This window comes from Podarcis filfolensis, assembly GCF_964270895.1.
Source record: "Podarcis filfolensis genome assembly, chromosome: 18".
Lineage (NCBI taxonomy): Eukaryota > Metazoa > Chordata > Lepidosauria > Squamata > Lacertidae > Podarcis > Podarcis filfolensis.
This window is the reverse complement of record NC_139622.1, coordinates 2,975,358-2,993,734: the sequence shown is the minus strand read 5'-3', so window position 1 is coordinate 2,993,734 and position 18,377 is coordinate 2,975,358. Positions and strand designations below refer to the sequence as shown.

Below are 18,377 nucleotides of genomic sequence, written 5' to 3'. Positions count from 1 at the left end.
ATATGCAGAAAATATTTTTAAAAACCAATTTAAGGAACCACAGAAAGAGAGGGAAGGAAGTCGAGTTTTGAAATGTTAAAATGGTTGTAAAATTATTGAAATGTACAAAACTGAGAATCGGGTTTTTTTAAAAAAAGAATTAGGCCCTCCTTGTTCCACACCTTCCTTGGGTGTTTCAAACTCAGATCCGGCCTCTTGTTTGCCTGGACGAAGGCTAGAGAGGGCTGTGTGTGTGTGTGTGTGTGTGTGTGTGTAGAAACTAGCCTATTCTCTACAAAGCTTACATTTTATAGAATCGTAGTGTTGCAGGAATTTATGTATAGGTTGGGGGGGGGTTGCCCCTCCAGCAGATATCATGCACATGCAGCCCACTACCAAAACCAGCACAATCGCTTTTGTGATTTGTCCCCACAAAACACTTCATCACAGTTTCTTCCTATCTATTCAAAGGGCCTTTGCTGCACGATACCAAATGTAAGAATTCACTGATCTCTGTACTGGCTCACTGGGAAAACTTCATAAATTCATATAGACATGTGAGCTCAGCTGCTCAGCAGCCCCTCTGCCTGAGTGATAATCCCTGGCCTCCTGATACCTGAGTGCCGGACAGGTAGCCATTCCAGAAATAACAAACCCAGATGAAGACAAAAGGGTCTGATGAACTTGGCTGGGAAACAGGGAAATGTAAATATCTCTTTTGTTACACTTGATGGGTGTTTGGTGGAGGGCAAGGGGACCATGGGGCAGGGTCCAGGATGCTCAGATTCCTGCCACCAGACCTCCCCTTTCATGATGTAACCATGATGCATTAGTGATGTAGTTTGGGGGGGGGGGTGTAACATGGGAATTAAAGGTAAAGGTAAAGGTACCCCTGCCCGTACGGGCCAGTCGTGTCCGACTCTGGGGTTGCGGCGCTCATCTCGCTTTACTGGCCAAGGGAGCCAGTGTACAGCTTCCGGGTCATGCGGCCAGCATGACTAAGCCGCTTCTGGCAAAACCAGAGCAGCGCACGGAAACGCCGTTTACCTTCCCGCTGGAGCGGTACCTATTTATCTACTTGCACTTTGAGGTGCTTTCGAACTGCTAGGTTGGCAGGAGCAGGGACCGAGCAACGGGAGCTCACCCCGTCGCGGGGATTCGAACCGCCAACCTTCTGATCGGCAAGTCCTAGGCTCTGTGGTTTAACCCACAGCGCCACCCGCGTCCCAACATGGGGATTAGCAGCTAATAAAACTTTGGGTTTTCTTTTGTCGGGGCTTCCATCTTGTTCCACCTGGTGGCAGGTGGGAGTCCTGTCGCGACAGTCTTCAGTAAAGACCAAGCCTACTGGTTGCTGTTTTGCTCTGGTATTCCTGGCTGGTGTCCTTGTTTTTTGTCCAAGGGAGCCCTCAGATTTTTCCATTAACAGTAGAGTTGGAAGGGACACCTGGGGGTCATCTAGTCCAACCTGCTGCAAGGCAGGAATCTCAACTAAAGGAATCTCATTTACCACCCATTGCCCCGCCCGCTTTTGCACCTGGTCCCGCCCACCCCTGGCATGCGGCCCTCGGAAGGTAACTCAGGCCCTCAGGGTGGGAAAGGAGCAAACCCACTGAGATGAATGGGCGCAATGATGAATGGCTTAAGCCTGTCTGAAGAATTTGCTATTGAAAAAGGGACACGACAGGGGTGCCCAATATCCCCATTACTTTTTATATCTGTCTTGGAGGTTTTACTAAACATGATCAGAGGGGACCAGCTGGTTAAAGGGATTCAGGTCGGAGCTAAACAATACAAACTGAGAGCGTTTGCAGATGACCTAGTATTAACTTTACAAGAGCCAGACACTAGTACGAAAAGAGTTTTAGAGCTAATACAAGTATTTGGTCAAGTAGCAGGTTTTAAGCTGAATAAACAGAAAACGAAAGTACTGGAGAAAAATCTAACAGTTGCTGAAAGAGAGAGGTTTCATAGTGAAACCGGATTAATGGTAGCAAAGAAACTGAAATACCTGGGGATTAATTTGACATCTAAAAATGTGAACTTATTTAAAGACAATTATGAGAAATGTTGGACAGAAGTTAAGAAAGATTTAGAAATATGGTCAAATTTGAGACTTTCCTTGTTAGGCCGAATTGCTGTTATTAAGATGAATGTTTTGCCGAGAATGTTGTTTTTGTTTCAAACATTGCAGATTGTGGATAAAATGGACTGTTTCAAGAGGTGGCAGAAAGACATATCTAGATTTGTCTGGCAGGGCAAAAAGCCCAGAATAAAATTTAAGATATTAACTGATGTAAAAGAAAGAGGGGGGTTTGCCCTGCCAGACTTAAAACTGTACTATGAATCAGCGGCTTTTTGCTGGCTGAAAAACTGGCTACTTCTTGAGAACACAGACATTTTGGATCCGGAAGGGTTTAATAACAGGTTTGGTTGGCATGCATATATATGGTATGACAAGGTAAAAATTCACAAAGGTTTCAAAAACCATATTGTTAGGAAAGCACTATATAATGTTTGGATTCGGTATAAAGATTTGTTGGAAAACAAAACCCCTAGGTGGCTGTCACCAATGGAAGCTAAGGAAGTGAAAAAACTTAATATGGAATCTAAATGGCCAAAATACTGGGAAATTATAGAACAAGAGGAGGGAAAAGTGAAACTACAGAGTTATGAGAAATTGAAGTCTAAAGTAAGAGACTGGCTTCATTATTACCAGATAAATAAGTATAATAATAATAAGTATAATAAAATAAGTATTCAAACAGGACAGGAAAATTGGCTTTCAGGTGGAGAGATCAAAATTAGAAACAGAATTGTTGGAACCTAATACTAAGAATTTGTCAAGAATGTACAACTTGCTGTTGAAATGGAATACACAGGATGAGACGGTTAAATCAGCTATGATTAAATGGGCACAAGACATTGGTTATGACATTATGTTTGCTGACTGGGAACAGTTATGGACCACCGGTATAAAGTTTACGGCATGTAATGCCTTAAGAGAGAATATTATGAAAATGATTTATAGGTGGTACATGACCCCAGTCAAGCTTGCAAAAATCTATCATTTGCCCAATAATAAATGCTGGAAATGTAATGAAACTGAAGGTACTTTCTACCACCTTTGGTGGACGTGCCCAAGGATCAAGGTCTTCTGGGAAATGATCTATAATGAAATTAAGAAGGTTCTTAAGTGTACCTTTCATAAGAAACCAGAGGCCTTTCTCCTGGGCATGGTAGGCCAGTTGGTGTCAAGGAAAGATAGGACGTTTTTTATGTATGCTACAACAGCAGCAAGAGTTCTTTTAGCAAAGTACTGGAAGACACAAGAACTACCCACGCTGGAAGAGTGGCAGACGAAGGTGATAGACTATATGGGACTGGCTGAGATGACTGGCAGAATCCGCGACCAAGGAAAAGAGACGGTGGAAGAAGATTGGAAGAAATTTAAAGTTTATCTTAAGAACTGTTGTAAAATTAATGAGTGCTAAAATGTCATGGGTAACGTAAAACAGAATTGCAGCGATAAATGATTGGGTAAGAGTAAAAGGATTAAAGAGAGTGAATCATAAGTAATTGAAATTAGGGGTTGCTGAAAAAGTTTAAAACAGGGATGCAGAAAAGGGAGGCATGGGGAAGTCGTTGAAATAAGGCTTAAGAAAAAAAGGTTATGAAATTATACGTGTTTATATGTTTGTCTGTGTATTGTTAGTTGTAAAGTGTTTTAATTCATGTTGGAAAATCAATAAAAATTTATAATAAAAAAAAATGAATGACTTAAGCCTGTCGATTTCCATGGGTCTCGGGTTCTTCCCATCCAGCCTCTGGCCCCCAACTGGCTTACCATTCACAGACAGGCTGCCCTTCTCCAGGCTGTAGTGGCCGAGCCTCGTGCCGTCCCTCGTCAGGTTGCTGATCTCCCGGTGAAGCCTCACGTGGTCAAAGGGGGCAGGGAGAAGATCTTCCCAGTAGCTGCAGACAGTGTCCACCGCCGCAGCATGCCTGGTTTGTGGAGCCCTAAGGAAAGCAAATGCGCATTATAGAATTATAAAACAGAGGGGGTCCTTCAGGGGTCATCTAGCCCAACCCCTGCAATGAAAGGGGGTCCTCTGCTCCAGAGCAGCAGAAACAAGCTTTCTCCATCTTCCCTGCGACAGCCCCTCAGATATTTGAAGATGGCTGTGAGTTTCCTCTTTTCCAGGCTAAACATACCCAGCTCCTTCAACCGTTCCTCATAAGGCTTGGTTTCCAGACCCTATCAATGGGGGGGGGGTTTGGGGCTCAAAATGGGTATATGGAACATCCACGCTCAACAGCAGTCTACCTCGGGAGGCCTGCCAGGAGAACTGGTTGGAACTGGAAGGCCTGGCTGTTGCCCACCCTCTTAGCTGCCCATCCCAGACTCTTACCAAAATCTCTCCACTCTGCAATATGCAAACGCCGGGCCAACGTGTGTCTTTTTGAGAAGAGGCTCCATCTGGAAGGGAGAAAGGAAAGAAAAATATCGGCAGAGGTCCGTCACCTGCAGATCAGTCGCTTTGAAAGCTTTGCCGGAAAGGCAGAATGATCTGCGGAGGGGGCACTGTTAACGGTGCCACCTAATGAGTTATCGCCAAAGAAGAAGAAGATTCTGCATTTGTAAGAAATTAATCTTTCAGCACATGGTGGAACCTAAACTTTGGAACTCCCTGCCACTGGGCAGGAACCTTCCCTGTACTCTTTGCTGCACCTGCTAAAGATGTTTTTTTATTAGACTCAGAAATTTAGAATGCTGATGTGTTTTTAGGTTGTTGCTGGTTTTGTTTGTTGTTATTTTTCTGAATGTTTTACAGTGGTACCTCGGGTTACATACACTTCAGGTTACATACGCTTCAGGTTACAGACTCCGCTAACCCAGAAATAGTACCTACGCTTCAGGTTACAGACTCCGCTAACCCAGAAATAGTACCTCGGGTTATGAACTTTGCTTCAGGATGAGAAAAGAAATTGCACGGAGGCAGTGCTTCAGGTTAAGAACAGTTTCAGGTTAAGAACAGACCTCCGGAACGAATTAAGTACTTAACCCGAGGTACCACTGTAATTGTTTTTACTATTACTGTTTTATTCTTTTTGTAAAGCACTTTGAGGTTTCCTATGATCAAGCGGTGTATAGATTTTTGCAAAATAAATAAAAGCACACAAGAGATAGGAAGGGGGATATTAAAGGTTTCTCAAGAGGGAAGAGGCATCAAGAGTTGGCCCAGGGAGGCATTTTCCAAGGACCCACAACTAACAGTGGGGTCCAGTGGCAAGACCCCCTTTTAGCAACCCAGCCCCATATGCTTATTTATTTTATAAAATCTATGCACTGCTTGATTGCACAAAAGCAAAACAACGGTCTCAAAGCTGATTACAAAAAAAGGGTAAAGCAATAAAAATATACATAAGAAAAAGGAACAGCCATAATTTAAGACTTTCAAGAAATTAAAATAACAGTAGGCTAAAAATAGATAACTCAGAATGAAATTCTGGAACCAAAGTTCTTTTTTGTGTGCAGTTTTAAAACTAGCTCAAGGTGAACTAGCCAGATGTTTAGCTGAGAATCAATCCCAGTCAGCCCATCAATTGGACTTTAGAGCCATCTTGCCCCAAAATGGCAACTAGACATTCCGTTTTGGCAACTACAACCTTGGTTTAAGGAACCATTTGGCATCTAGCTTATACATCGGAGTTTCTAGCACTGGAGGCAGTCTTCAAGGGCAAGCCCCACATCTAATGCAGGGCAGTAGTCTAACCAGGAAGTCTCCAGGACTGGGCAAATTGTGCTGCAGGTGGTGCACACAAGTGGGGGACATGAAACGTACATAGAAGTTCAGGGCTTTCTCCGTAGCGTTGAACTTGCGAGAACCAGGGGTCCCCATGTCATTCATGTAGGGGAGGCTGGACAAGGCGTAGTTGACTGTGAAATTCCGCAAAGTTGGCATCTTGTCAGGGGTCACGGCGGGGAGATCTGGAAGGAGGAGAAACAATGTGAATTTCAAGGTGGGAGTCGTTTCGATCAGAGAGTTGTCCGTTCGCATGGTGGCACTTCGGAATACTTACACGGAACGCTACGCAGGTCACTGTAACCTGCAAAGGAAAGACAGTAAAGAAACTAAGTTTTCTGCACAGGAAACAAGATCCCCCTGTGTTAAAATAAAATAAAATAAAGGCCTCCAAGCAGAGGCTGCTTTCTCACTAACTGCAGATGAGCTCGTGCCTCCATGTAGAACTGTGCATTTCCCCCACAAAATTAATACTTAATATTAATATCCTTTATATCTGGATGGTGCAGTAAGAAATCACCCTCTGTGTGTTCCCAAAAAAACAGTTACAGGGGACATTGTTCACTGCATTACCCAGCCTCCTCTGTTCAAAGATCCCCGTGAAATATATCCATCTATATAGTCTATAGAATATAGAATATATGGGGGGGATCTTGCATCAAGTGACTTTGCATGCTTTCCTGCTATCGGATGAGGGAAATTATGGACTCCTGGGGTTCATTTGCCTCGGCTGCCAAATGGGTGGCTCAGCTGGGATGGCCTTTTGTTATGCTTAGGGCTTATAGCTAAACAAATAAAATTGCTACTCCTGCCCCTTCATGAGGACTAGAGCCATGCTATCTAAAAAAAACCCCAAAGATGTATTCAGGGTCCGTCTTGCAGCCTGCTGGCTGGGGAAGTTTGTTGTGTGTGAAGCCAGGTGTTCTCTCTCTGCTGACCCAGAAGACTCTTCAACTGGAGTCACCTGCCTGGAGGTGGTTGGTAGCTAATGGATTGAGGTTGAATCCTGACAAGACAGAAGTACTGTTCTGGGGAGATGACAAGAGTTTTGGCAGGTGTGGGGGACTCTCTGGTCCTCTATGGGGTAACTGTGACCCTAAAGGACCAGGTGTGCAGCCTGGGGGTCATTTTGGACTCACAGCTGTCCATGGAAGCGCAGGTCAATTCTGTGTCCAGGGCAGCTGTCTATCAGCTCCACCTGGTACACAGGATGAGACCCTACCTGTCCGCAGACTGTCTCGCCAGAGTGGTGCATGCTCTAGTTATCTCCCGCTTAGACTATTGCAATGTGCTCTATGTGGGGCTACCTTTAAAGGTGACCCAGAAACTACAACTAATCCAGAATGTGGCAGCTAGACCGGTGACTGGGAGCGGCCGCTGAGACCACATTAACACCGGTCCTGAAAGACCTACTTTGGCTCCCAGTACGTTTCTGAGCACAATTCAAAGTGTTGGCACTGACCTTGAAAGCCCTAAATGGCCTCAGTCCAGTATACCTGAAGGAGCGCCTCCACCCGTATCGTTCAGCCCGGACACTAAGGTCCAGCTCTGAGGGCCTTCTGGCGGTTCCTTCATTGTAAGGAGTGAGGTTATGCAGTGGCGTAGCGTGGGGGGTGCAGGGGGGGCGGGCCGCACCGGGCGCAACATCTGGGGTTAGGGCAAATCCATGGGTTAGGGGGCGCAAATCCACGGGTTAGGGGGCGCAAATCCACGGGTTAGGGGGCGCAAATTACTTGCCTTGCCCCGGGTGCTGACAACCCACGCTACGCCACTGAGGTTATGTGGAACCAGGCAGAGGGCCTTTTTGGTGGTGGCGCCCTCCCTGTGGAACGCCCTCCCATCAGATGTCAAGGAAATAAAAAAACTATATAACTTTTAGAAGACATCTGAAGGCAGCCCTGTGGAGTTTTTAATGTTTGACGCTTCATTGTGTTTTTATATCTGTTGAAAGCCTCCCAGAGTGGCGGGCTATAAATATTATTATTATTATTATTATTATTATTATTATTATTATTATTATTATTATTAAAAATGCACCATTGACGTAGAGGCTGTCCTTGTCTAGAGTGTAGGGCCCCATCTTGGTGAAGCCATTGGTCATATTTATCAGCTCCCGGTACACCTTCACTCGGTCGAATGGTGGCGCCGTCGCATCTCGCTGGTAGCTGCAGACTGTGTCCACTGCAGTTGCCGTCCCACCATCCGAAGACCTGCAAGATCGAAGGCGCGATGGTCAGTCCCTAAGCAGGCAGGGGTTGAGCGCTTTTCCGGCCCGGGGGCTGCATTGCAGGGGCCGCATGCCAGGGGCAGAAATGGGCGGGGCAATCGTTGTACCTCTGGCCAGCCGCTACCCACAGTCACAGAATCCTCTGCAGGCAAGTAAAGGGCAAGATCAGCAGTCCAGGGCATATCTCTAGCCTGGTGAAAATCAGTCAGCTGGGGAGTGAAGTGAGGGGTGTGGCCTGGGGAGAGGGGGTGTGGCCTGGGAGAGGGGTGTGGCATGGGGAGAGGGGGTGTGGCCTGGGGAGAGGGGGTGTGGCCTAGGGAGAGTTGCCAAGGGCCAGATAGCAAAAGATCTAGAGGGCCAGGCCTGTGGTTCTCAAATCCTACCGTTGATTGCTTTATATTCTTTTTCCTTTTCCTTTGTTTCATTTTGGTGCACCACCCTTTACTCTGACTGAACAGGAATTTCTCTTCCTGCGTCACAGGGGGTTGGGCTAGATGACCCTTGGGGTCCCTTCCAACTCTACAATTATTGTTTTTCCCCAGTTTATCTTTAGTAATTTGTATTGCTTTTCAAAAAAAATTAACAAATTAATCCGAATTAAATATTTAAAAGTTGCTTTCCCACCCTTCCTTCACGTGTGCCTTGTTCTTCCTATCTTGCTGCATTATAAAACATATTTTAATCTACTTGTCTCTTTATTATTTAAAACAATTTATCATTTTAACATTATTATTTTTTAAGTCTTCATAGCATCATTTTCCATTGTGTATATTTCAATCCCTGCCCTTCCTTTTATCAACATATAGATGTGTGTGTTTTATTATCATCTCTATTGTTTTTCTCCTCTGTTTCCTTTCTTCCTTTGTCTTCCTCTCTTTTATTTGCTGTTTCTCTCTCTTTCTTTTTTATGATTTCATCTGTTCTAGATGTACTTTTTACTATATTGCGAAAAATTTAATAAACATTTCTGAAAAACAACAACAATTACAACCCTATAACACGTTTTCCAAAAAAACCAACAGAATTACTCTTTGCTTTGCTAAACCAACTCAATAATTCTATGATTCTTGGCTAATGGTTGCAGCACATTGGTGTTGAAATTCACTGGAATGGAAATACTGTTTAACGGCAACATGCGGGTTCAAATCAATAATAGCCACATGGAAGATTCCGGAATGTCGAGACGTCTTACCGTAAAGCCGTAACGTTGCATCCGGAATAGGTGTCTCCAATGCTACTTTTCCTCAACATTTGGCCCAGCTAAAGGCAGAAAAGAATCTCATATTAGCCCGACTCTGGAGAAGGAATTATTAAATTCTGACTCTGGGTTGTCTGGCATCTAGACTGGCCCTTTGGTCCAGGTTTAGGAAAGACTGCATCACACGCTTATTGGGGCATAAGTCCCGTTGAATAGAGTAGAACCTACTTTTTACTCAGGAGGTGGTGGACTCTCCTTTCTTGGAGGTTTTTAAGCAGAGATTGGATGGCCGTCTGTCAAGGATGCTTGAGCTGAGATTCCTTCATTACAGGGGGTTGGACTGGATGACCCTTGGGTCCCTTCCAACTCTACGATTCTATGAATCTATGATTCTATGACTAAACGAACTGTACAGTGGTACCTCTGGTTGCGAACGGGATCCATTCTGGAGGCCCGTTCGCAACATGAAAAGAACGCAACCCGCAGTGGCATGTCTGCGCATGCGCAGGTTGCAATTCGCTGCTTCTGTGCATGCGCGTGGTGTCATTTTGCGCTTCTGCACATGCGCAAGTGGCGAAACCCGGAAGTAACCCTTTCCGGTACTTCCATGTCGCCGCGGGACGTAACCTGAAGCGGACATAACCTGAAGCGGACGTAACATGAGGTATGGCTGTACGTTATGTTGGGCCAGTGACCTTAGGGCCTGGCCTACTTCACAAGGTTGTTGTGAGGGGCGATTAGGGGATGGTGACCTTGAGTTCATTGGAGGAAGCACAGGTGTGAAGGCTGATTGCCGAAGAATGGATGCTTTTGAATTCTGGTGCTGGAGGAGACTCTTGAGAGTCCCGTGGACTGCAAGAAGATCAAACCTCTCCATTCTTAAGGAAATTAGCCCTGAGTGCTCACTGGAAGGACAGATCCTGACGCTGAGGCTCCGATACTTTGGCCACCTCATGAGAAGAGAAGACTCCCTGGCAAAGATCCTGATGTTGGGAAAGATGAAGGCACAAGGAGAAGGGGACGACAGAGGACGAGATGGTGGGACAGTCTTATAAAAGCTACCAACATGAGTTTGACCAAACTGCGGGAGGCAGTGGAAAACAGGAGTGCCTGGCGTGCTCTGGTCCAGGGGGGTCATGAAGAGTCGGACACGACTAAACAACAATTATTGTTGTTGAGAGATAATAAATTAACAGTAACAATAATAGAGTGATGATTATTATGAGTAGATTAATGGTAATAGTACAGTGGTACCTCAGGTTACAAACACTTCAAGATATGTTTTTTCAAGTTACGAACGATTTTAACCTGGAAGGTCAGATCGTATAAATCTTTCGCCTTTTACCGCCAGGCCTCTCTGAGGCCTCCACAAGAGCCCCGAGCCAAGCCTCAACGTTCACAGGATGCCCAGCAGGTCGCATCCCAGCCCCAAAGTTAGGTAAGGAACACTTACCTAGAGAAGACCAAGAGCAGTGAAGCTGTTAAGAAACAAAGGTGAGCCTGGGCCAAAAAGCCCTTGACCAACCCTTGACCCACCCCCAGCTGTAGCAAGATGGGGGGCACCTGGCCAGGTAAGCCCACCTACCCTGTGGTGGGGGGAGTGGAATTTTTTGGGATTCTGCAAGGGATTTTTCTCATCTAGACCTACTAATATCCTGCGCCCATGAAGTACAGGGAAACTGAGACTCACCAAAGTGGTCACAACTCTCTGTGTGGAAGTGAAAGCTTTCGAACTCGGATCCCCCATCTCCGCCTTGTATCTGAGGTTGGTCAGAGTGAAGTTGGTCGTGAAGCGTTCACTGGCTGGAGGGTGGGGAGAAGTTGGGACAACGCCTGCATAACAGAGAAGAAGAAGCCATTATTGACGTAGATGTCTGTCTCCTCAAGTATATTGCTGTCTCCAAGAGCTGAGCTGAAACAGTTTTTTCATGTTGCACCATCATGATCATCACCATCCCTGAAATGCCATAAGCCTGAGACGTGTGTCTGGAGGTCTCGCTGAGGGTGTCTAATAATAATAATAATAATAATAATAATAATAATAATAATAATAGTAATAATAATAATAATACCCCACCCTTCCTGGTTCAAAAACTGGGCTCAGGGCGGCTAGCGGCTAACAACAAATTTAAAACACTTAATTGTAAAAGCAGCATAAAATACAGTATAGAAACATAAATAACAATAAAATTCAGAAATCAATTTCGGGGAAATCCGTCCAATAAGCATTAGATAGTCACCAGGGCTAGCTGGTTGAATTGGTCCTACTTGGGCCAGTGAGGAGACCAGGGGAGAATTAGCTGTGGGATCCCAGAGCGGGGAATCTTCATAAAAGGGGAGAGGGAGGGAAGGAAGGAATGGGAATAAAAGATCAGGCTAAGTTCAAATTGAAGGCCAGGTGGAATAGCTCTGTCTTACAGGCCCTGCGGGAGGAAGTTAAATCCTGCAGGGCCCTGGTCTCATGGGACAGAGCATTCCACCAGGTCGGAGCCATCACTGAGAAGGCCCTGGTGGAGGATAATCTGACTTCCTTAGGGCCCGGGACCTCTAAACTATGATTATTCATGAACCTTAAGGTCCTCTGCGGGGCAGAGCAGGAGAGGCGGTCCCGTAAATTCCAAAGGAAAGCAGAGCAAGATGCTTGGCACTCGCTTGACTGAAGGAGCTGCTGGAAGCAGGCTGACAAGGCACCATCCAACAGCCTTAGGGACTCCACTCTGGATTTGTGCAGGGCCTCCCAGATGTCCCACAAGGCAGCAGGTAAGGTCACAAGCAGTGGCGTAGTGTGAGGAAGGGTCACATGGGTGGCTGCCCCGAGGCCGAGGTACGTGGCAAAGCAGAAGCGAAGATGTTATACCAACAACTGACAGACCCTATGCAGTGGCGTAGCATGGGGGGCCCCCAGAGGCGGATGCCCCGGGCGCAAAATTGTTAGGGGCGCAAAATTTCAACACCTGGTGCTGCCTCAATACAGCTGCACACTTCTGTCATTGGGCTTCACTGAAAACGGTTTCTCCATGTAAATCAGGAAGTGACCTCTCCGTACTTTTCTTACGTCTGTGGCTGAGATCTCTTGGGTGATCATAGAATAGAATCATAGAGTTGGAAGAGACCACAAGGGCCATCGAGTCCAACCCCCTGCCAAGCAGGAAACACCATCAGAGCACTCCTGACATATGGTTGTCAAGCCTCTGCTTAAAGACCTCCAAAGAAGGAGACTCCACCACACTCCTTGGCAGCAAATTCCACTGTCAAACAGCTCTTACTGTCAGGAAGTTCTTCCTAATGTTTAGGTGGAATCTTCTTTCTTGTAGTTTGGATCCATTGCTCCGTGTCCGCTTCTCTGGAGCAGCAGAAAACAACCTTTCTCCCTCCTCTATGTGGCATCCTTTTATATATTTGAACATGGCTATCATATCACCCCTTAACCTCCTCTTCTCCAGGCTAAACATGCCCAGCTCCCTTAGCCGTTCCTCGTAAGGCATCGTTTCCAGGCCTTTGACCATTTTGGTTGCCCTCCTCTGGACACGTTCCAGTTTGTCAGTGTCCTTCTTGAACTGTGGTGCCCAGAACTGGACACAGTACTCCAGGTGATGCTTGAATGCCCTGGGCACTGGCAACCCACGCTACGCCACTGGCCACAAGGGCTGGAATTTTGCTTTATTTTAAAGGAAAGCATAGGGTTCAATCTCCAGCATCTCCAGGGCAGGTCTGGGAAAGGCCCTTGAGTCTGAAACGCTGGGAAGCTGATGCTAGGGCATTTTTCTATGTTCGGCTGGGATGTGGTTGAGGTGTCGCAGTTCTGTGAATAGCACACTTACTGGGTTGACGAGATGGTTCATGATAACCTGTTGAAGAAGGGAAGACTTGTTAGAAGGTGGCAGAGAGCACATTGTTTGGGGAATGTCCCACCCAGGCTAAAGAAATCAGGATGGCGAACAATGTTCTAACACATGTAACCATACACTGCCAGAGTAAGCAACTATTCTGGAACATGTTGAAATATTGCTTTGTAATATTGCATTTATATTTGAGGAAGTAAGTCTCTGCGCTTATGGCATATCAATCATTGCAGAAATATTCTGGCCTCTGTGTCATGTTCGGAGGACTCTCTGGCTCTCAGGAGAGCAGAGATCTCTGCCCCGGGCATTTGGAATAAAGAGAAACTTCAGCTGAGAAACAAGAGTTGTCCTGTGGTTTGATTTCCACAAGAACACCTCCACATGCTTCAACCATAACAGCAAGCTTCCGCTCCTCACCATTCACGAGGAGGCTGTCCCGGTCCAGGTCGTAGGGCCCCATCTTGGTGAAGTCCTTTGTCTTGTTGGCAATCTCCCGATACATCTGCACCCGGTCAAAAGGGGATGCCATCAAGTCTCTCTGGTAGCTGCAGACACTGTCCACGCCAGTGTTCTTCCCGTCATCTATGGATCTGGAAATGGAAAGGTTAAAAACTTTAAAACTCTTCCTAAGTGGGACCTCTTCCTCCTCCTTCCAGTTCAACACTTTTGGCCCTAAATTAGATGTCCCAGGAAAGGACCAGTGGTGCTGGTAAGGAGCAGGGACTTTGCTGGAGTGGCACCTCCAAGAGGACAAGGCAGGTCAGACGTTTCAGCACCATGGAAAGCTCCATGTGAGCCGCTTGCCCTGCCAGAGATTAAGATGCGTATTGAGGTTTTTAATACAAGGACTGCATTCACAATCAAGCTTTGTGATGTATTTGTTATTTTGCATCTCTTACTTGCTTGATAAAATTTCAAAGACCACCTTTAAAATAATAATAAAAAAGCACCCATTCTGCATCCATACCTGAACTCCGAAACGTTGCATCCCATGAGCGCAGGTCCAATGCTGCTTGTCCGCACTGCTCGACCCATCTAGGCAGAAAGGGAGGTGCTGTCATTTATTTATTCCTGCCCTTAAAAAGCAGAAGGTGTGCTCTTGGGCGCGGGGGGGGGGGACTTACCAGTGCTGACAGGGCCTTCTCCGTCGCGTTGAACACCTTCGACTGGGGAGTGCCCATCTCCGGCTTGTAGATGAGGTTCGTCACGGTGTAGTTCACCGTAAAGTGATCCACTGCTGCCGTTGGAGGCCAAGGAGTGGTGGGCGAGGCAGCTGTAAGGGAGATAATCTGTGAGATCACAGCCTTGCCCCATGTATGCCCCCCAACCTCACCAGTCTGCATTACCAGCGCATAATACCCAATCTACACTTGGAAGAAATTCATCTTTGAGTGTAGCAGAAACTACCCTTTGGAACTCCCTGCCTCTTGACAACAGGCGGACGCCTTTCCTGTACTCTTTCTGACTCCAGCCAAAAGCATTTTTTGTTTATGCAATCCTATCCAGACTTGATCCTCCAGATGTTGCGGGACTACCACTCCCATCATCCCTGACCGTTGGCCATACTGGCTGAAGATGATGAGGTTTGGAGTTCAACAGGAGGTAGTCACAGCCTCACTATCCTGTCCTACTGCCTCAGACATCTCCGAACAGTGCGCTGGCCTTCTCTTCTCCAGACCCTCCCACCAGAAGGGGGTCATCCAAGGGGTCTGAGCCCTCTGGGTCTGGTTCATTGGGCCCTGGAACTGCTGCCCTCCCTTTAAAAAACTTAAATCAGCACCCCCTTTTGCTTATATGGCTATGGGACATAATGCAAAGTGCAGGGGTGGTGAGGGGTCTGCCCGCATTGTGGGTGCCCTGCGCATGCGCATGACCTCATGAGCATCACACACATGATGACTGGCCCTGTTGGGCCTTGGCGTGCCGTGTGTTGTCATGCACACACCGTGTTGGGTCGCCCGGCTGGGCACTCGCAGTGATAGTTTTGTGCGTGCCTTGGCAGCCAGGGCCCCCCAGAAATGTCTCCTATGACCTGAGACACTTGATTAGTCACACTGAGGTTATGTGCACTCCATACACACGTGGCTTCAATTCCAGGCTTTGTTTCCTGCTCTCTCCCAGTTTTTAATTATTTCTGATCCGGCTTCTCAGCGCTGAAATTGTCTATCCATCTAACTGATAGGTCAGAGGTTGCCATGCTTTTTCTTCCCCCCCCTTTTTTTTCTTTTTTCCAGCCCAACATCTAACTCATTTTATAGATTTTTTTAACACATCAGTTCCAACAGTCATACAACATATCTTCTTATCTTATACAATATTTTAGACTTCCGTCAACACCTCTGATGATTTTCTGTTCTTTATCACTTATTCTGCATTTCTAAATTTCTATATTACATTTAATTGTCCTTAACTAATAATTCTTTTCATAGTCTTTCTTGTAATATTTCAAATAATCCACATTACAAAACCTCTTGCAGTCCTACAAGCGTAATCTGTTCATCACAATTACTTTTCAAATAGTTCATCTATTTACTCCAGTCTTCTAAGAATCTCTGGTCTTGCAGGTTTCGAATCTTTCCTGTTAATTTATCTAATTCTGCGTAGTGGTTGCCACGCTTTTTCAGCGCAGCCTCCTGGCAGTTCCAAAAACTCATCCCCAGTGCCCCTACTCTGCTCTATATTATTATTTTTTTACAGCATTGTTCAACACAAGATGAATTAATTAAGTCAACAATGATGCAATGGGTTTGAATAAAAACACTGTGGAGGTCAGGGTGGGAAATCAATCCATGACACAAAGCTGCTATGTAATTATCTAACCTGAAGATAATTTGAGAAATTTTGGAAACGTAGTAAAAAATAATATTTGCAAAAAAGGAAAAGCATTGTTCAATAGAGCGGTTCTCATGAGGAAGATCATGACACAATAGAACAGTAACAACTGATTGCCCTTTCATTCAGAATTCAAATAAAACTACTCAGTTTCATTCAATGAACTTTACACTTCCTGCACCCCCTGCCGCCCCCTTCCTTGCCTCTTAGCAACCCCCTAAGTAATCCCATTCTCCCCCGGGGGCAGAACTCCCCACTTTGAGAATCACTGATGCACCACAATTGTGGATTAGCCTGCCCACAACGAATAAAAATTAAGCATTGCAATTATTATGCCCTTACTTGTAGGAAGAGATGCTTCATTGTAACCTGGAAAGAAAAGGAACACTTGTTTAAAGGTAGAATTGGGTTCAGTTGCTTCCACTTTCTAGCATGGACGTTTGCCCACTTTTGTCCTAGAATAGGGTTGGGTCTCTTTATATCAGGAGTGGCTAATGTTTTTGCATTTTTGGTCCACTTTCAACTAGATGTCTACCAACTCCATCTGGTGCGATGGTTGAGACTGTCTGCGCACCATCTCACCAGAGTGGGACATGCTCTGGTTATCTCCCACTTGGGATACTGCAATGCGTTCTCCGTGGGGCTACCTCTGAAGGTGACTCGGAAACTACAATTAATCCAGGATGCAGCTGCCAGACTAGTGATTGGGAGCAGTCGCCGTGACCATATAACACCGGTCCTGAAAGACCCACATTGGCTCCCAGTACGTTTCCGAGCACAATTCAAAGTGTTGGTGCTGACCTTTAAAGCCCTAAACAGCCTCGGCCTCTGAAGGAGAGTCTCCACCCCCATTGTCCAGCCTGGACACAGAAGTCCAGCTCTGAGGGTCTTCTGGCGGTTCCCTCACTGGGAGGAGTGAAGCTACAGAGAACCAGGCACAGGGTCTTCTTGGTGGTGGCACCCTCCCTGTGAAACACCCTCCCATCAGATATCAAGGACATAAGTAACCATACAACCTTTAGAAGACATCTGAAGGTAGCCTTGTATCAGGAAGTTTTTTATGTTTAATGTTTTATTATGTTCCTGTAGATGCTGGAAGCCACCCAGAGTGGCTGGGTACAAATAATAAAATGAGGAGGAGGAGAAAGAGGAGGAGATGGATGGATGGATGGGGTCTTTCTTTACCTATTTTCTGAAGTTGTCAGACTTGGTGGGGCAGATCAGGCCCTGAAACTGGAGGTTAGCAACCCTACTGGCTTATATCCTAAACGTTCTGAGACACAGCAGGCAGATAGAAAATATCGGAGAAATCGAAAACCTGGTTACCGTTCACATAGAGGCTGTTTGGGCTCAGATTGTAGGGCCCCATCTTGGTGAAGCCATTGCTCTTGTTCACAATTTCGTGGTACACCGTTACTCGGTCAAAGGGGGAGGAGGGGGGTGGAGCCCTGTACTCGCAGACGGCATCCATTGCCGTTTCGTCTCCATCTCTCAACGGCCTGGAAGGAAAGGAGGAATGCAAAGAGAAACACTCAGAGTGGACCAGAGGTGATGGAGAAGATGCAATTCCTATTGTCTGGACAACGTAAGCACATGTCAAGGACCGCCTGGACAATGAGGAGTGGTGGGAGGAGCCAGCTGGGAAACCCTCAACACAACCTCCAGAGGAGGAAGGCTCAGATCTCACCGAGGAGGGGGGAAATTAGGAGGTGGTGTTGGATACTGAAGGGGCAACAGGGTTTGGTGAGCAGGAGGAGTCTGTGACAGGGAGCAGTTCAGACTCCTGGCTGAAGCAGAGGAGGGGAGTCAAGAGGCTGCAGAAGAACCAGGGAGTCTCTGGCTGCAACATGCTCTCTCCAAGAACACGCAGAATAATGAGGAGGGCAGAACAGAGGCCAGAGGTACACAGACACAGTTTGAGACTGCTTGGGAAACATCTGGGAGAGGAGGAGCCTTAGAGAGTGGGAAGGCAGGGTTGTGTTGGGGAAGGCTGACCTCAGAGCTGTCACTTGGCATCCCTGATAGTTTGGGCCGACGCCTCTGCCACTGGAGATGACTCTGCCAAGCTGGAAAAAAAAAATACCATTGGTAAACTTTGTTGAAACTTGTTAATATCGTTGCTACCAAAAATACCTTGTAGACAGGAGCAACTTTCCCCCCCCAAAACATGGGAGGTTGGATAGTGGCATTTATTTATAATACAGTTCATTTAGACTACAAAAAAACCCCCTGCAACATGGGAAATAGGCTGACTCACAGGCGTTGTGTGATGGGAAGAGCCCAGCTGGGACTTTGGGGAGACAATTTATAATGAGATGGGGGGGGGGTGTTTAAAAGTTTGTTCCCAAAAAGACCAGAGGCATTTCTCTTAGGAATAATTGAGTCAGATGTTTCTAAGAACTGCCAGAATTTATTTCTCTATGCAACAACTGCAGCTTGGATTTTATATGCTCAAAACTGGAGGGAGGGGGCAGTCCCAACGAGGGAGGAAT

The 18,377-nt window shown here is 46.3% G+C and overlaps 1 protein-coding gene across 5 annotated transcripts in view; it reads right to left on the bottom strand.

Annotated features, from left to right (window-relative positions):
- MUC16 (mucin 16, cell surface associated) overlaps positions 1–18,377 on the bottom strand; it is a 60,389-nt gene that overhangs the window by 13,041 nt on the left and 28,971 nt on the right. For all 5 annotated transcript variants that reach the window (XM_083594307.1, XM_083594308.1, XM_083594310.1 and 2 more), the window contains 14 exons: positions 17,881–17,951; positions 17,212–17,384; positions 16,228–16,254; positions 14,178–14,326; positions 14,021–14,088; positions 13,471–13,643; positions 13,033–13,059; positions 10,902–11,044; positions 9,206–9,273; positions 7,824–7,996; positions 6,064–6,090; positions 5,826–5,971; positions 4,392–4,459; positions 3,827–3,999 (listed from right to left, as the gene is read on the bottom strand). In XM_083594307.1, coding sequence (XP_083450433.1) covers positions 3,827–3,999; positions 4,392–4,459; positions 5,826–5,971; positions 6,064–6,090; positions 7,824–7,996; positions 9,206–9,273; positions 10,902–11,044; positions 13,033–13,059; positions 13,471–13,643; positions 14,021–14,088; positions 14,178–14,326; positions 16,228–16,254; positions 17,212–17,384; positions 17,881–17,951 — 1,486 coding nt within the window. The remainder of the gene's footprint in view (positions 1–3,826; positions 4,000–4,391; positions 4,460–5,825; positions 5,972–6,063; positions 6,091–7,823; positions 7,997–9,205; positions 9,274–10,901; positions 11,045–13,032; positions 13,060–13,470; positions 13,644–14,020; positions 14,089–14,177; positions 14,327–16,227; positions 16,255–17,211; positions 17,385–17,880; positions 17,952–18,377) is intronic.